At 41.0% G+C, this 19,882-nt stretch overlaps 1 protein-coding gene across 10 annotated transcripts in view; it reads left to right on the top strand.

Annotated features, from left to right (window-relative positions):
* The first annotated feature begins 1,529 nt into the window (after window positions 1–1,529).
* Window positions 1,530–19,882, top strand: part of AKAP9 (A-kinase anchoring protein 9) — a 128,166-nt gene continuing 109,813 nt past the window's right edge. For 9 of the 10 annotated variants that reach the window (XM_089533251.1, XM_089533248.1, XM_089533249.1 and 6 more), the window contains exon 1: window positions 1,531–1,799. In XM_089533251.1, the coding sequence (XP_089389377.1) occupies window positions 1,752–1,799 (48 nt within the window). In that variant the 5' untranslated portion in view covers window positions 1,531–1,751. Of the gene's footprint in view, window positions 1,800–19,882 lie in introns of all 10 variants that reach the window. The other variant, XM_089533253.1, reaches the window with a different exon arrangement.

Genomic DNA, 19,882 nt, shown 5'->3' with positions numbered 1-19,882 from the left:
TTTTTACAGTTATGATTAATATGTTCTCTCTAGGAATCTCTAGGTCCTCCAGCATAACTTTGCCAGAAGTCCACCATAGAGTTGTGCTGGAGAACCTAGAAGTTCCTAGAGAAAACCCTTCTCTAGGCATTTGTAGGTCTTCCAGCATGATTCTATGATCAACATTTGGCAGATGTTGACCATAGAGTTGCATTGGAGGATGTGGAGATTCCATGACAGATGTTCTCTCAGATAAAAAAGACTAGTGTTTTTTTATTTGCAGTTTTTTCACATTCATGGGAGCAAGAGAAAACAATCTTGCGCCATGCTCAATACGACACCCTTTCAAATATTTAAACAGGGCTATCATATCACCTCTTAACCTTCTCTTCTCCAGGCTAAAAATCCCCAGCTCCCTAAGTCGCTCCTCATAGGGCATGGTTTCCAGACCCTTTACTATTTTAGTCACCCTCCTTTGGACACGCTCTAGTTTCTCAATGTCCTTTTTAAATTGTGATGCCCAGAACTGGACACACGGGTGGTAGTGGTTTGAGCACTGGTTTACGCCTCTGGAGATCAGGGTTTGAGTACCCACTGAGCCATAAAACCCACTGGGTGGCTCTGGTCAAGTCACACTCTCTCAGCCTCAAAGAGGACTTCAACTGCAAACTCCCCTTGGAGGAAACTTGCCAAAATAAAACTCTGTGATAGGTTCACCATAAGTCAGAAACAACTTGAAGGCACACAACAAGCACAACAAGCCCTAACTGTTTTAAACTTGTGCTATGGCAACGGCCTACTCTCTTGCTGGGCTTCCTCCCATCTCTGCTCTGAGGTAACTCCATTGAGGCGAGTCTGGGGCCCTGAAAGAGGTATGTGGAGAGATCTTGCAGCACCTTTGAGACTAATTGAAAGAAAGAAATGGGCAGCATGAGGTTTCATAGACTTCAATCTACTTCCTCAGACGCACGAGACGCATCTGAGGAAGTAGACTGAAGTCTAGGAAAGCTCATGCTGCCCATTTCTTTCTTCCAGTTAGTTTTGACAGGCCAAAATAAAGCTGCTTGGGGTCACTTTGGAGGCATGCTGTTTAAATAACACACGCATCAGAGCTGTGCCAAGGCTGTGCTCCAGTGCTTAGGACTGGAGCATGGCTTTGGCATGGCCTCTGGCCTCTTAGAATGCATGCAGCATTTAAACAGCATATCTCCAAAGTGGCCCAAAGCAGCTTTATTTTGGCCTGTCTGTACATGCCCAAGGGTGCATTAGATACACCTGAGGAAGTAGACAGAAATCTATGAAAGCTCAGTCATGCTGCCTATGTCTTTCTTTCAGTTAGTCTCAAAGCTGCTGCAAGACCTCTCCACATAGTGTTTTAGAGACAAACAGGACTATAATATGAAGTTAAGGAGTGTAGTGCACGGTCTGCTCTGAGGAGGAGGAGGAGGAGGAGGAGAAAGAGGGGAAGGAGGAGGAGGCAGAAGAAAGGAGGGACGTCGTCCTCGTCACATTCTCCCCAGCCCCATGTTTACGTGGAGAGGAAGATGGCGGCGCCGGTGGTGGCTGCTTCTTTGCCACGGAGCCTCCTCCTCCTCCTCCTCCTTCTCCTTCTCTCCCAGTGACAGGAGGACATACACAGAGAGAGAGAGAGAGAGTGACCGGAGGGAAGGAGGCCCTGGGCTCCATTTTGTCTGCCCCTTTCTCCTCCATTGAGCCTGGTGCTTGCTAACACTGTGCTGTGTCTGTCTCTCTCTCTCTCTTGCCCAGGGGCCATGGAGGACGAGGAGAGGCAGAAGAAGCTGGAGGCTGGCAAAGCCAAGGTAAGAGGGGTTGCTTTGGGCGGGGCTGCATTCACACTGGAGCAATAATAACCCGGTTTGGGAGCGCTTTAACTCTTTGTCTGGCTCTCTGCTATGGAATTCTGGGAGTTGGAGTTTGTTGTGGGGCCCAGAGCGAAGCAGAGCTCCGCTCTGGGCCCCACAACAAACTCCAACTCCCAGAATTCCATAGCAGAGAGCCAGACAAAGAATTAAAGTGCTGCCAAAGTGCCTCCTGTTGCATTCTGGGATTTGTAGTTTAAGAAAAGGGGGTTATTAGGCCTCAGTGAACTACAGGTCTCACAATGCAACAGGAGGCAGCCAGAGAGGAATGGCAGCGCTGCTGCCTGTAAGAAGAGTGTTGTTGTGGTTTCAAAACCTGGTGCTACAAGATCTTTCTCTATGTGCTGATTCTATCGTAGACTGACATGGCTATGTCTTTGGGACGTGGTAAGACAGATGACAGGGCTTGCCCATAGGGAATCACTGGGGAATATTTGCCCATAGGGAATCATTGGGGAATACAGGACTTGCCCATAGGGAATCATTGGGGTATACTTGTCTGTAGAGAATAATAGGAAAATACTTGCCCAATGATATATGGTTTCTGTACGGGAATCCTGTATGGGCATCCTCTATGTTTCCCTAAGGGCAAGCATCCCCTATGGGCAAATATTCCCTTATCATTCTCTATGGACAAGTATTTCCCCAGTGATTCTCAACGTCAGTGGTTCTCAACCTGTGGGTCACAACCCCTGTGGGGGTTGAACGACCCTTTCACAAGGGTCGCCTAAGACCGTCAGAAAACACAGGAACTGAGACATCAGTTTTCATGGTTGGGGGTCACCACAACATGAGGAACAGTAGTAAAAGATTGCGGCATTAGGAATGTTGAGAAGCACTGCTCTATGGGCAAGTATGGTTTCCCTATGGATAAGTACTGTCATTTGTTTTAGTATGTCCTATATCTTTGAATTTTATCAGTGTAGCAGTGATAATGATCATCATAATGGATATACTGGGAAGGGAAAAGGGCAGAACCAGGCACTGCTTTTTTTCCTGGTGTGTGTGTGTGTGATGTGTTGTAATGTGATTGGTGTTGGTGACAGCTGCTGCTGCTGCTGCTGCTGCTGCTGCTGGACAGAGACACACACATCAAGCGCATGCCTTTGCAAATGCCACAGGTGCCAACTGGCCTCTGTCAAGTGGTGCTGGTGCTTCTTCTTCTTCCTTTTGTGCAGAAATAAGGCAATCTGATTAAAAAGCCTTTCAGGCTAAGAAATTTCTGGGAGGCAGAGGGAAAATTATTACTTCATGCAACCATTCCCAGCATCTGCCAGCAACAATTCTGGTGAGAGGGGTGAGATTCTGGAATCTGTAGTCCAAAAAGTTCATTTCATCTAGAGCAGGGATTCCCAAACTCTGGTCCTCCTGGTGTTTTGGACTCCTACTCCTAGAAGCCACAGCCATCTTTGATCTAGAGTATTTCATTTATAGTAGTAGTTGAGTATTGGACTACAACTCTGGAGACTAGGGTTTGGTTCCCTGCTTAGCCATCAAACCCATTGGGTCACACACTCTCAGCCTCAGGGGGAGGCAATGGCAAACCTCCCCTGAACATACCTTGCCAAGAAAACCCCATGATAGGTTCGCCTTAGGTTTCCATACGTTGGAAATGATTTGAAGGCACACCACAAATTTGTACCCTGCTCTTCTGCCACAAAGGTTTTCAGAGCGGTTTACAGATTGTTAATTTGACAGTTCCCTGTCCTCATTCTTACAATCTAAAAAAGACATGGCCCAAAAGGATAAGGGGATGGTGGAAGGAATGTTGTTGTTGTTTTGTCTTCAAGTTGTTTTCAGTTAATGGTAAGCCTAAGGCCATTGCCTCTGAGAAAGTGTGACCTGCCCAAGGTCACCCAGTGAGTTTACATAGCTGAGCCAGGATTCGAACCTTTGTCTCCAGAGTCCTAATCCAATGCTCATACCACACTGGCTCTCCTTAACAGATTCCAAAAGTGCTATGTAATTAGGATCTTTTGGCTGAATTCACCAATGTGGCTGGCAACACTAGCACAAAAGTACAATGCAAACAGTTTAAAATGTGGAAACACGAGATTAGCAACACTAAATACCATAAGCAACAGAATGCTAAGAAATGCATCCAGAGATTTACCGTTGTGCGAGTTCTCACACACACAATGGGCTGTCAGGCATGCCTGCAGCACCACATCCCCGCCCCCTTGTGCATGCAAAGTAACACATGACGTAGGAGTGGACTGACATTCCTATATCTGATTCTTGTGATCCTTTCCCCTCATAAAGGGATGGAATCTATTTGTAGATACCTTGTGGCATACATCACGGCACAATCTGATACTTTACTGGATTTTGGGAATGTCTAGAGAACCAAGCAAGTAGATATGTGCTTCACTAATGAACAAAGGCACTTTAAATAATAATCAGTTTCAAACCATGGCTCATTTTTGGGTCTGGCAATTTTATTCATTGTGTCTGATACGGCTTATTCCTGTGTGTAAAGTACTTAATAGAGGTTTAGCCAGAATTTTTGTTGTGCTTCCTATTTGTGTTGGGTGCCTTCAAGCCATTTCCAACTTATGGAGATCCTAAGGCAAACCTGTCATGGGAGGCGGGTTCCAAGCCAGAAGTTGTTCAGCAGGGGGTTGCCTTTCGCTTCCTCTGAGGCTGAGAGAATGTGACCTGCCCAAGGCCATCCAGTAGCTTTCTATGACTAGGCAGGGATTCAAACTCTGGTTTCCTAGTATCCTGTTTGACATAGTACTTTGAAATTCTTCTTTCTGTCATTCTTGCATTAGGTGAGTTACTATTAATGATATATAGATAAATAAACGAGAGGGAGCTGCATCCTTACAGGTTTGGTTTAGAAACAATAATTTCCCCAAGATCAACACATTTGCTTTCTGACAGTGAAATCGGAATCTGAATCTCCTTTCTTCAGATTTGTAGGAGTGAATTTAAAAGTGGTGGAAATATTATGTCTATCACAGTTTAATCACTCTGATGGCTGAATGTTCATGTTTGGTTAAATTGTGTTAATTGGTAAGTAGTCAGAACTAAACCAAAATGGAAACTGATTATGAGTATGATTCTCTATGATATGCATATAAATAATACAGCAGAATAGAATTTGTCTGTCATGTTGTACGTCAAAGTACCAGTTAATCCAGCAAAGGGAAAGGCAGATCTTTCCCTTCTATTACAAATAATAGAATTTATGACAGATATAGTTAATTCTGGTGTTTGTAGGACTTTTGAAAGTTAGAGACAGCTTCATAAGTACAGTTGTTTCTGTATTAGCAGTGAATCCAACACTGAATTTTAAAGTTTCTGAGTTTAAAGAATTCTTTGTTTACTAATTTAAGAAATGTGTTAGGTGCTATTTAACCAAAGCTGAGTTACTAACAAAAGGGTAAAAAACAAAAATACAGTAAAAACACAATAAATGAAGATACAATATAGCAATACAATTCCCAATATTTTTTCAAAGGAACTGCTCTAAACGTCTCAAGGACATACATTTTTTAACCTGCTGACCTCCTCACTCCCCATAAAACATGGACAGAAACCCTAGGAGAAAATTAACTTGATCACTCAATAGATCCTTACGGGAAGGTGGCAGGTTAATGGGATGAATAAGGTAGTGCTCATACCCCCTCAAATGATTAGTACAAATTATTTTTTTCTATACAGTACTAGTTTGGAAAATATGTTGTAATTTATCACATGGTGAAGGTGGCTAATCTCATCACTGAATTCTTCATATAGCAGTATTTTTGCTGTTTATGTTTCGTTTATGTTTATGTTTTGTGCTTGTAGTAAAGCTTGTTAAACTTAAATCACAAAGCACCACAAGTTGCTTTTCCTCTTCTTTTCTGAGTAAACTCTTATATATATATCTAAGAAAAATACTGGATTATTTTTCCCTGAGAGGATTAATAAAGTAGCAGCTCCCGAACATTGTCATCCTAGGTTGTAAATACAGATTATGAATGGAGACTGCAGTCAAGAAATCAGAAGACTCAGAATGGGAAGGGCAACAATGAAAGAATTTACTAGATAATATCCTACAGCGCTATATAAATAAAGTTTAATAATAATAATAATAATCCTAAAAAGTAAAGATATACAACAGAACACTAATGTTAGACTCATCCAAACCATTGTATTCCCCATCACCATGAATGGATTTGAGATCTGAACAGTGAAGGAAGCTGATAAGAAGAAAATAAACTCATTTGAGATGTGATGCTGGAAAAGGGCGCTGAGAATACCGTGGATAACCAAAAAGACAAATAGGTTAGAGAACAGATCAAGCCTGAACCCTTCCTGCTGTTGTACTTTGGCCACGTCACGAGAGCACATGGCTCAGAAGAAAAGACAATAATGCTAGAATAAGTAAAAAGCAGTAAAAATAGAGGAAGACTGCGTGTCAGATGTCTAGACTCAATCAGAGAGGTCACAGGCCTAAATCTACAGGGCCTAAGCAGAGTAGTGGAGGTTGGGGGTCTTGGAAATATCTCACCCACATGATTGTCATGAGTCGCTGATGAGGGCAGTTAACTACAACAAAATACATTTATTGAGTGATGAACTCCCGTAAATGTCTGAAGAAGTTGATTTAAGGACTTTGGTTGAACTGCCTATACTACATAGCTCATTTTACTGGTTGATCTTTATATGCTACATAACTCATTTTACATAGGATCGTGTTACTTACATATGTGGGAAAGAACAGACAACCTCCAAACTATTTCTCTACGTGACACTGTTAGAAATCGATTTGTCAAGATTGCCTTGCCTCTTTCCAAGACATCACATATCTTTTCAACATTTTTTGAAGTGATATGAACCAGTCACTTTTCGGGGGTTTGGGGTATTTTTCAAAGGGAGTTGTAGGTGAGATCCTGTACAGTGCTATCTTCTTTACTGACACCTATTCAGCTTTTTTTCTTCTTCTTTGTCTTTTTGCTGCTGCGGATGGCAGACTGTAAAATTTGTACTTGACAAAAGTGCTGCATAATTGGGACCTTGGGGCTAATTCACCTGTTGGTGACATCAAATTCATTCTGAATGATCACCTTCTTGTTTGGCTTATTTATGGAACCAAGGAGATTGCAAGAATTGCTACAGTCATCCCTCCCCCCTCAAAAGCTTTTTATTTCTATGTGATTACATATTGCAAGACACATATTTTTTTGCATGGATGATCTTGGCAACAGAGGCTTGTGTATGCCCAGATTCTGTGGCACTGTTTAAATGGATCTTGCTATTTCCGCCCCTCTTCTGTGATGGCTGATTTCCAAAACTGGTCTTAAAAGTTCCACATCTCTCTCACGTACATGAACACAGCACAGTACTTTTATTACCTTAACATTCAGCAGTTACTCCTTACAGAACCATTCCACATTGAATTATTCATTAAACTGCTTTTCTGTTCTCAAGCTGAGATTTTCTTCTAATTTCTGTTCTTTGCCACACATGTAGCCAAGTCAAAAATTGCTGCTGTCAGCTGCTTGCTTGATTCCCTTTGTTCCTTATTCGCATGCATAGGTGTGTCTCCCTTTCTTTGGCGGTTCCAACACAACCTGCTGCAATTACAGTGAAATTCTACAGAATAAATTTTCTGATAAACAGTTTTAATTAAATGTTGAGGCCTATTATGCATATACCATGTTGCATATGTACATTTACAAATAAAACTATGATGGTAGTGGTTATAGTGAACAGTAATTTTGTTTGTAGAACAAAGAAGCGTGTTTCCATGTCCTTTGAGTTGTATCACTTAATAATTACAGCGAATATAATTAATAGTGGAGGTCACAGCTTTCTTCTGTTGTTGTGGAATTATAATTGAAAAATAGCAACATTTTCTTGGCTCTGAATCATGTTTCCTAAAAATGCAGAAAATGCTTAGAAAGCATATTTCTGATAACTGCAGGGGGGAAAAAGAAATGCCTGCCTTTCCCACAATAAACCAAACCTGACAGTCGCTGTTGCCAGGGTAACTGACAGCACAATCATACCCAGATTTCCTTGCAAGAAAGCCCCATAATATTCAGCAATATACTTGTGAGTGTACACAGGATTACACTAATGTCAAGAAATTGTGTGTAGTCTCTTACATACTTTATTTCGCCCAGTAGTGAAATGTTACTTTTGGACCATGGAAATTACATGTTATGTATATCTCATTAGCAGAATGAGTGGAGAATGTGTCTAAAGACATCAGCAGTGGCTTACACAAACCAGTGACCTAGAGCTGAAAATCTCTATATCCTATTTCCAATCACTTAAGCTATCCAGTTCTACAGTAATTTGTTTTTAGCACTCATAGATTGGAGGAGACTAATAATCTTGTGTGCAGAATTCTACCTTAGTTTGGGCTTGTTTTTGTCAAATACGGGTTGCCTTTAACATTGTATGGAAAATTGGGCTAAAATTATTTAAAATATGTACTTGCCATTTTGAATATAGATCAGCTCTCGGTATCCATGAATTCTGCATCCACAGGTACCACCATCCAGGGCTTGAAAATGTTTTAAAAACAACAACAACTTTAAATTTGCTACCATCAGTTTACTGTGCCATTGTATATAATGGGATTTGAATATCCATGGATTTTGGTATCCACAAGGGATCCTGGAACAAAATTCCAGTGGATACCACGGGCCCACTGCATATGTATATAGATTAGTCAAATAAGTGACATATTTTTACTGGTTTGATCCTGCATTATTGTTGTGTGCTTTCAGTTCATTTTCCAGCTTATGACAACCTTAAGGTGAACATATAATAGGAGTTTCTTGATGGAATTTGTTCAGAGGGTATTTGCCCATGCCTTCCTCTGAGGCTGAAAGAGCGTGACCTGCCCAAGGTCACCCAGTCAGTTTACATGACCTATAAATTATGCCTTTTTTCCTCTTTATTTTTTGTCGCAATTAATGATAGTAGAATATTGAATATCCTGAACTAGACTAATATACTACAGTTCCACAAAGTATGCTTCTTTCCAGAATGTTGTGTTTCAGATAAAGCATAATATCACAGTGTAAATAATTAACATGCTATCAACAAGAAGTGCTGTTTCTATTACTTACCCCCTAAAGAAATAGTTTGGACAGTAAAATTTTGAGAAGCTGGGAGTTTCTCTGTCATTCATTCTATCTTGTTGGCAACACTGCTGAAGGTTAAATCTGTATCGCTTAAGCTTCAGCATTAAGCGTTTAATTGCTAGGAAAAAGGGAAAGGATAGAAATGGACTACTAATTGGTGGAATAAATGGATTTCATTTGTATGCTTGTCACTTTCAAAGTGCCATCATAACTGTCTCTTAATCAAGGCTAAGGTTGTAATAATATGCACGTTTACTTTGGAGCAAGCAAGAATGAATGCAGTGGGATTTCCTTCCAAGTAAACACAATAGAATTGATCTGCTTCTGCGCCTGAACAGACAGGCCAAAATAAAGCTGCTTCAGGTCACTTTGGAGGTATGCTGTTTAAAGGCTGCATGCATCCTAAGAGGCTAGAAGCTGCACCAATGCTGCGCTCTAGTCCTTAGGACTGGCGTGTGGCTTTGGCACGGCTTCTGGCCTCTTAGGACGCATGCAGCATTTAAACAGCATTCCTCCAAAGAGACCCCGAAGCAGCTTTATTTTGGCCTGTCTGTTCGGGCCCTCTCTTAAAAATGAAAACTAAGGTATAGGTATAGACCTAAATCCAATCTAACAGTAATAGAAAGACTTTCTTTCCCTCTTTCCCCATTGTATCACTTTATACTGCCTGAAATCCAACTCCAGGGAGTCTCCCAGTCTTCTAGAACACGTTTTCAGGATGCACAAGACAGTTGCAGGGGAAGGGCTTCCATTTAGTGAAGCAATGATGTCAGAAGACTTAATACGATTGGATCCTGGCCATGATGTTTATTTAAAATATTCCCACTCAGTTCTTCAGCTGCAAAATGTCCCAGAACTTCTTGGAACAAACAAGACAGTTTCTGTCTTCAGGATTACTGTCTAGGAGAAATGATACAAAAGGAATAAAGCATGAGGAAGAAAGAGGAATACATGTAAAAATCAGGCACCCGTTTTTTACAGTTTTTATAATGATCAACTCAAATGGGAACAGCTGAGGGGAAAAAAGAGCCAAATGAAGCAAGTGGCCTTGCAATGCCATTTCTCCTTTTGTAGCCTAATGAAATGGCATTATTTTTCATGCCATGTATGCTTACCAAATGTAGTATTTGGAACATAGTTGCTTGTGGTCTTTATTGGTTTATATGCGCTTTTATATTGTTCTGTAGCTTGTTTTATGCTTTTGCTGATCACAGTGAGTTCAGGACCTAGAAGGTGTTTTTGAAGAGCATGCTAGTGGTCCAAATAGATTGTATGGTACATTTCTGAGCAACTCCTCATTTTGTGTTGTATCATGTTAAATTCAGTTATGCTATCTGAATTTCATTATAGGGGGATTTGGAGTGATGCCTTAATATGAACCTGGTTTATACAGAGAAAGATATATTATTATTTTTCTCTGTTTCTTTTTGTATACACTTTCCTAAAGAGTAAAGGGGTTTCTTGATTTCCATAAGTGCAGTACCCAGACAGAAGCCAGTGTGGTGTAGTAGTTTGAGATTTGGACTATGACTATGGATGACAGGATTCAAATCCCAGCATGGCCATGAAACCCATTGGGTAACCCTTGACAAGTCACACTCTGTCAGTGTCAGAGGATGGCAGTGGCAAACCCCCTCTGAAGACACACAAAACAACCCACCCTTTCCCATCCCATTCTCCTTACATACCAAAATGATATCCTTCAATAAATATGTTTTCTAATATTGTAACTTTTTATATTACTGTAATTAGATTGTTATCCATAAGTCCAATTAATGAATACCTATCCTACTGTAAATATTTTTTACACCTTAATAGAGTTAATAGAAAGCCAGCATGGTGTAGTGGTTTGAGTGTTGGATTATGACTGTGGAGATCAGGGTTTGATTCCCTGCTCAAGCATTAAAATTCACTGGCTGACCTTGGGCAAGTCACACTCTCTCAGCTGCAAAGGACAGCAATGGCAAACCCCCTCTGAAGAAACTTCCCAAGAAAACCCTGTGATAGATCACTTTAGGGTCATAAGTGAAAAATGACTTGGAGACACACAACAACAATAATAGAGCTTATGGAAAAGCAAAATTATAAAGGGATAGTTTCTGTGAGTTTCGGTTTATCTTTGATAAATGTAGGTTGATTTTGTTGATACAGATCTCTCTGACAGTGGTTGCAAATGTTTATTATATTACTGATCTCCATTTTAAAAGGAATAGCTTGAAAGTATAAAGTTAGATGTCTGTCCTAGCATGTGAATTTCACTGTGTTATTGTTCATACAAGAATGTCTGGTTCTTCCTGCTTTCTTTTGCCAATCATCTTTAAGTAAGTGGAATTATGTAAGGGTGTACCCTAACTTTTGGCAAGACTAGTCTAGAAAAGTGATATTCTTCCTGCACCTATCAATTTGAATCAGAGTGAACAGTTGGAATTGCTATGCTAAATTCGATTTGTCTCTGGTGTTTGAACTCTGACTTATAACTGCCGTCATCTAAAATACTATTATGAAGATTCAATAACCAAGTGGCTTGTGTACTATCCAGTTGCTAAGCACAAGTCCACACTCCCCCTCCTTTAAACTGGACAGGTTTTCAAAAGAAGACAGAGGACTGGCTTCTATAAAGTAAGACAAACATGGCCACCCTTTCTCTCATCAATATTTACTGATATCTTGAGCCATTAGAAGAATAAAAGGAGCAGCTTATTTGCAGTGTTGTCCAGGAATAACTATTACTAGGGAGAAATTTGAGGGTGGAAAGGACAGAGTTGAAAAGAAAAATTTCCAGATGTGCCGTTTTAAAATGATTATGCCCCATTTCCACTGTTTTTGTTGTTGTATAGGGTTTCTGTTAAGGGCTGTATATAGATGAGCCACTGAAACAGATTGAAGACAAGATGTAAGGTAATGATGGATGGCAGGTTTTGTGACCAGCTGTGAGTGGCAACACCTGTTGTTGCTGAGGTTTGTTCTCCCTTGGTCATTGAGGGTTCTGTAACTTTAAGATACTGTTGTTGGAAGATCATCTTTGTATTTTAATGATGTAGAGGCATCTCCACTACATTTCTTCATGTAAACTAGAGTATTGGATTGGTCCGTTCTGATGGATAAGGGAACGAAAGCTGTTTCCACAGTACAATTACTACTGAGCAATCTGATGGATCAGTCAAAAGAACATATTCATATGGTAGATAATGATAATAATAATAAATAAAATTTTTATTTGTATACCACCCTTCCATCGATCAGGGCGGTGAACAACATAATAAAATCATATACAATAATACAATAATAACAACAGCCAAATAACAATGTACACATATTAAAACAAATTAAAAACACAATCAGCCGACCATCTTGCCGACTGGAAGGAAGGCTATCTGGAGCTACATTTGGGGAATGCAGCTCGAAATAGGAAGGTTTTTAAATCCCTTCTAAACTGAGCCAGGGAGGAAGCTGAGCGGAGCTCTGCGGGCAGCGTGTTCCAAAGGGCCGGGGCAGCGATGGAATATGTCCTCCTCGTCGTGGAGGTAAGTCTAGCCCCTGGAACCCTGAGTAATTGCTGCCCAGAAGTTCTGAGGGTGCGGGGCGGAATGTATGGGGAGAGGCGGTCCTTCAGGTATCCTGGGCCCAAGCCATGTAGGGCTTTATAGGTAAACACCAACACCTTGTACTGTGTCCGGAAGCGAATAGGCAGCCAATGTAGATCTTTAAGCACAGGTGTAATATGGCTGGCCCTGGAAGTACCAGTGACCAGCCTGGCTGCCATATTCTGTACCAGCTGTAGCTTCTGGATCTGGTACAAGGGTTGCCCCATGTAGAGCGCATTGCAGAAGTCCAATCTAGAGGTTACCAGAGCATGTACCACCGTTTCAAGGTCCCTCTGGGCCAGGTATGGGCGCAGCTGGCGAACAAGCCGAAGCTGATAACAGGTGCTCTTGACCGTCGCATTCACCTGAGATGTAAGGTGAAGCGACGAGTCAAGAAGCACCCCCAGACTGCGCACAGAGTCCTTCACAGGAAGCATGATCCCGTTCAGGACAGGTGGAACCACCGCCATTCCTGGACCAGGGGAACCTATCACAAGTACCTCCGTTTTCTCTGGATTCAGACTGAGTCGGTTTTCCCTCATCCAGCCCATTACTGACTCCAGACAGGCCACGAGAGGAGAGACGCCATCCTCAGTCACTGCATCAGTCGGAGACATAGAGAAGACTATTTGGGTGTCATCAGCGTACTGATAACCCCGCGCCCCATGTCTCCGGATGATCTCTCCCAGCGGTTTCATGTAAATGTTAAATAGCATAGGAGACAGAATGGCTCCTTGAGGGACCCCAGTTGTAAGGGCCCTCTTGTTGGAGCACACGTCTCCCAGCTGCACCATCTGGAACCTCCTGGAGAGGTAGGACCGGAACCACTGGAGCGCAGTGCCCCCGATTCCCACCTCTGCCAGGCGCTCCAGAAGGATACCATGGTCTATGGTATCGAAAGCCGCTAAGATGTCCAAGAGCACCAACAGGGACATGCTTCCCCTGTCGATGCCCAGACGGAGATCATTGACCAAGGCGACCATGGCCGTCTCAACCCCGTAACCCGCCCGAAAGCCAGTTTGAAATGGGTCCAGATAATCCGTTTCGTCCAAGACCAATTGAAGCTGGATTGCAACCGCTCTCTCGATCACCTTCCCCAAAAATGGCAGCAGCGAGACTGGCCGATAATTATTATGTACCAGGGGGTCGAGGGAGGGCTTTTTTAATAGAGGTTTTACAATGGCCAATTTCAAATCAGTTGGAAATTGCCCTTCCCTCAAGGATGTATTAATAATCCGGCATAGCAATGAAGTTACTGCCGGTCCCCCCTGAGCCGCTAGCCATGAGGGACAGGGATCGAGAGAACAGGTTGTCATCCGAACACTTCCAAGGACCTTGTCCACATCATCGGTACTTACCAACTCAAACTGATGTCATTTGGAATGATTTCTTATAACTAAACAATATTTTTCTGAAGTGTTATGGCGTTCTTTAAGAAGTAATATGTAAAAAATGATTAGCTGAAAATGTAAAAGGTAGATTAACCAATTTGGTAATAGTTAGATCCAAAGGTGATGTATTTGTTTTTGTTATGTATTTGCATTTAGTTTTCTGGATAGCTAAAAGGCCTAATACGCTAAAGGCAACACGTCCTGTCTGATCTTGGAAACTAAGCACGATCAGCCCTGGTTAGTACTTGGATGGGAGACAAGCAACAAATACCATGTGCTGTAGGCTATATTTCAGAGGAGGGAACTGGCAGAACCAACTCTGAATGCTCCTTGCCTAAGAAAATCCTATGAAATGGGGCCGCCATAAGTCAAAAGACGTCTTGAAGGCAAACACACACAGACACAGACACAGGGAGACACATTTCTCCTCCATTCAGATTTACTATAACTACGCAGTTGCTGCCAGGGTCCCTGTTACCCATCAGGGTACGTTAAATAGTAGCTTCTAGTAGTCTTTGGAGTTTTCCTCATGCCCACTCTTAAGTCCACCAGGGCCTGCAGACAGTGAAAAGCATTTTGCCAAGGGTTCCCTCAAGGACCTGAAGTTGCCAGGGACCTGAGGATGATTCCTCTATTTCCTAAAATTATAACAAGGAAAGTAGAGGAAGACTGTGGGTGTATTTGCACTGCATGGCAAGCTAAGGATGTGTAAGAACCATGACTTGCTGCTTGCATGCTGTCCAGTTACTGTTATTTGCAATGGGAGTGTCTGAACAAGTTTTGCACTGTACTTTATTCATCATATCATGCAAACCTGGGTGCATTTGTTGTTCTTATTTGTTTCGCTTCCATCTAACCAAAAATACTCAACTCTGAGACATTGCTTGGACTTGCTTATGTTATATTGTGCATATAATATGAGCAACAGTTTAGCCTTACATGCAAACCAGGCACTGACATTTAGACTTCTGCTAAAAAAAATCTGTTTGGATGTAATGCTGAGGAACACATCTGTTTCATTAACTGAGATATACATGTATGATAAATCACAATTAAATCAAATAGTTAAATCAAGGCTTGAGTTTTCCAGATTTCTAACATATATGAGGTGTTCATATTCCATGGCTTGTTGCTTGATTGACATGCACTGCTTGGAGTATGCTGCAACTGTTGCTGTTCTTGCATGCGTTTGCAATTTTATAATTGGCTCCTATGTGGAAAACACAGATGGTATAAATGGTGGGGCTGTATGTATGTTTCTCATTAGATTAAACTCTGTTTACCCTCTGCTTTAAATCTGATTAGAGATCAGACATTAATTCTGTGGATTGGAACAGTTTCTTTTTAAAAACAAAACAAAACAGTTTGCCTTTTCACCATTTAGATTTTCAAGCCAGTTTACAAAAGTGTTTCAAATAATATTGACAGTTTCAGAGAGGGATGGAATTATTAGAGTAGACATTTGATCTAATCAAGCTCAGAGCCCTCCCTAGAAACATTCATCCAGATCACATCTAGAGGTTGAGATAAGGGCTCAGGCCCTTCCATACAGTTCTGCCTACAGATTACAGAATATAGTTTCTGTTTTGTGAAATAGGAGTAGTTTGCAACAAATGGGACTGTAAAAACTTTGCAATATGGGACACTCTTTCCAAAGGTTACGTGGCATTTTTGCCCACTGACCAAGCTCTGTCCTTACTGGGAGATGTTTGGGTATTTTGAGTGTTCTTTGAAAATTGCATTTCACAAATGTTGGATTTCTACAAACCTACAGTCATAGTGACATAGATGGGGACATTTTTCTGATGTAAAAGGCAACTTAGAATCTTGGCAACTCAGGCCTGAAACAGACTGGCCAAAAGGACCTGTGGCAGGATTGTGCCAGCGCGATTTGTGTTGGGGCCATGGCAACATCATGTGCCTGGCTCCAATCCGGTCCACCGCTGCAGCCCTGAACTGGGCCATCCAAAAGGAGCAGGTTTTTCCGCTCCTTTTTGGCCCTATTCTTTTCCAATGATGTTGGCCTAGTGTGGTTTCCTGCTGCATTTGGGGCATGCCTTATCTAAATGCTACGCCTCGAACACAACAGGAAACTGTCATTTGGCCCGATTGTTTCGGGCTTCAGAATTTTTACTGTACAGTACTTTTCCCCCTGTACTTTTATTGAGGTGGTGTTTAGATACGGGGCTCATGAAACAGTAGAAGGATACAATTAGTTTAACATTAAATTAAATTAAATTAAATTAAAACAGAAAAAAGTAAAATAACAAACAATAACAAGAAATAGTGGATCTAGAAATATGGTTCAGCAGAAATTTTCACTGCTGAGTATATAGTAGATATTGGGCAATTACTTTCCAAAATAGATTGATACCCATATTTTCATGCACATGTGTATGCTTTGTCAAGTTCTTTTATTGTCTGTTGTGGCTATAATACGATATAACAATAACTTTCAAGCTTTCATATTCAATAATATTTTAATAGAAATTGAGCTTGATTACATTGTGCTTATAATTTACTGTGATTTCAAGAGAATGAATAGGATGATTTTTCAGATGGTATACTGTATTATCTGGTACATCATTGGTGAGAGGATTGATCTGAAGGTGCATCCTCCAATAGAGAAAATGCTCTTCTAGATCCAGCCCTTTGTTTTGTATGTGAGTTTCTATATCTGTGCTTTTTATTTGTTTATTCAGGACCATATCTGAAGGAGTAATCATTGAAATTGCATGGTTTTAAAATGTAACAGTACTAACAGTAATGTCCCAGTTGGAAGAACATATTCAATATTATTATGGGACCTCTGAGACTATAAATGTTAATCAAAACATTTTTGTGAGCTGGCTGGAAAATCTAAGCAGTGAAAATGCAGAACGTAGGTTTGTTTTAAAAGCAAGAAAACAAATAAATTGAGATTTTCAAAAATATATATATATTCCAGATCAAGTGCTTGATCTCTAATCAAATGATGACCTAGCTAGCACTGGCTGTGGAATATAGTGGGGTGAACTCCCAAACTAGAAGATAGAAGCTGTAAGAGTGGTTCAGTAATGGGAGAGCTGAAAATCTTTGCTAAGGCTTTAGGTCATTACACACATAGAACAAGAGGAGACCACAAAGGTCAAGTTCAGTCTTTGCCAATGCTGGAAATCCTCAGCTAAAATAGAATTGTAGAATTGGAAGGCACCCCAAAATGATTCTCTTCCAAATAACTTTTGATTAGGCAAGCATAGTTTTGACTGTAAGAATATTTAAATTCTAATTTAATGAAGTTTTGTTTGTTTGTTTAATTGAAAACTGGCAAATCAGGAGGATTATTTTCAAGAGACATAGGGAATGGACAGTTGGCACAGTTGAGTGAGAGCAGGAGTGTTGAGCGGAACAGTAACAAAAGCATCATCAGATCTTGACACGATGGGGCACATTGTGGGGCATTAATATCTGAACTAGTTTTAAAAGACTAGAAGCAATGAGACATGAGGGGCATTATTTCTGGGAGAACAGGGGACCTAACCATCTACATAGCTGAGCAAGGAGTATAGGATGGAACAATAACACCACCCTCTGAACGAGTTAGAAAGCAGTCTGCAGAAGCCAACAGGAATTTCTGAGAGCATCCTAAATCCACCTCTCCGTGTCCAGCAAAAAACAGACACTTTCAACTAGGCCTTTCCATATCTTTATCAGAAATAAAAGTGTGAACAAAGTACACAGTAAAAATCTAGCCTATTCTGTATAGCTATGTATTCACAGCAGAGCCATCTAGAGAAGTCCAACATGCAGCTGCTGGAGCAGCTGCCCAGAGAAAAAGGCTTAACTCCACCTGAATGCTGACCTCAGCAGGCACCTGTGGAAAAAAGTGATTCCCTTCTCCTCGTTCAGTAATATTTCCCAAATCATTCAGATACTAGTGAATGAGCTTTGCCTTCATGCAGTCTTCCTTAGCTCACCACGTGAGACTGAGACATTGACCCTAAGATGCTGGCGCTGGCGCTGGCTTAATCCGTCTGATGCAAAATGTGTGTGCAGGAGAAGAGAAGCTTGGAAAGGAAATAAAGCCTTGAAAGTGTTAAAAACAGCCCTTGAAACAGGATCACCTTGCTTCTGACTGTGTTTGGCTAGATAGGGATTGGGTTATTAAAATGTGACAGCTGAAATGTGAGGAGCTAAAACAAGGGAAAAGGTTCTATCTCTTTCTGAAATCTTAACAATCCTCACAACTGAGAAGCACCAGACACAGCCCCCTCCTCCCTCCTAGACTTTGGGATAGGATTTTCAGCTGTTTCACTGCTTCTACTAGTAATGCTCTAGGACTGTTGAAGGAGGAGGGCAAGGTATGGAAAGTTAGGGGCGAAGCAGTCCAGTGGCTGGGGACCGTGACAACCAGACATCCCACCCTCAAAGCGGGCTGCTGCGGCAATCCAAAATAAGCCACCAGCAGAAGTGGTTTATTACCATTCATTTTGCCAGTGGCTTTGGGCCACCCTAGGCAGCCTCGGAGCGGCTTTCAGCCAATCTGTGGGCATGCTTCATCTGACCATTACACACCCAAAGTGGCCGGAAGCTACTCCTTTTGGTTATACTATTTCATGCCTCAGGCAGTGGAATTGTGAGTGCAGATATTTTGTGGGAGGGCAACAGCTAGATTAGGAAGTAGTGGCTGGGGGGAAGTGAACCATGGGCGTTTATCTGCCCCCTTCTGTTGTGTGGCCTGAGAGAATGGCCTACCTGAGCCTTGTTATTGGTCCAGCCCTAATTGTGATAAGTTATAAGATCATGATTTAGCAGCTCTTACTCTGTTAAAGAATTATGCTGGTAGAAACAAATAGAAGAATTTGTTGAATTCCCGCCGACTGTTTTCTCATCTTTTCTTCACTGTGCCAGATTAGTGCTTCTGTTTGTTATATTGTGATCTTGTATAGCAAAGGCTATTCTGCAAAGAACTATTTCAGCATACTTTAGATGCGGCTGGTAAGAGATCTACTTAGTTCAGTAAGAAAATAATTATTTTTAAAGTAATCTTGATACTACTTTTGAGTATGAGAATGCAGTATCTTTACTCAGTTTTCTGTGTTGTTGCAGGCTAGTCTAAATCTTTGAGCATCAACAAAATATTCATTGGGACAAATCCTTTTATTGTGAGAATAAGAGTACTAAGTGACAGTGTACTTATTTGTCTAGTTTACAACAAATTTTAGATTAAAGAGAAAGATGTATAGCTAGTGAAGACCATACTACTTGTATGTTCCTGTGCGCCCCAAACAGTACCACAATTTCTAATTAACTAATTACTTAGATTAACAAACTAACTAAATAGATGAATCACAGACTTTGAAATGGGCATTTTAATCTGGTTTTAGCTGAAGCTATCCCTTGTTGATGACATTAATGTAACTAGTACTTGTGTATCTGTGCATTCAGGAAATCCACATTAGATTCCCCAGATGGTTTACTTTCTGTTGCTAAGAAAGTTATCCCTTTATATGTTGTCTTTATTAGGTACTGAGAGACAGTTAATTTCAATTAATTTATTAAACAAATAGCTTACAGACAAACATATTGACTAATTTATATTAAAAACAATGAACAAATATTTGTTGTTGAAATCAGTGCAACACTTTCTACTCATAAATATCTTGTGAAAGACCAGGTTGTTTTGTTAAAGTTTCTTTCCTTCAGAGCTTTGAAAAGTTACTTTTTGGGAAAACAATTCTCAGCATCCCCTAGCCAACATGGCCTTTGGTCATGTGCCAGTTATGGATATACAGTTCTGAGACTTGTAGTCCCCCCCCAAAAAAAACATGTTTTTCAGAGTCTGCTTTCCTCTTACTATTTCCCTGTCATCTGCAGGAGACATTGAGTCAATGAAGGGAAAGCAAGTGAATAAGGGTCCATGATTGGTCTTGTCTAGAGTGGACCCAGTCCTCTTTACATTGTATGAGAATGTGAAA

The sequence above is a fragment of the Sceloporus occidentalis genome, unplaced genomic scaffold, assembly GCF_023333645.1.
Source record: "Sceloporus occidentalis isolate IW3139 unplaced genomic scaffold, rSceOcc1.0.p SCAF_7, whole genome shotgun sequence".
Classification (NCBI taxonomy): domain Eukaryota; kingdom Metazoa; phylum Chordata; class Lepidosauria; order Squamata; family Phrynosomatidae; genus Sceloporus; species Sceloporus occidentalis.
This window is presented reverse-complemented; position numbering and strand designations above follow the sequence as displayed.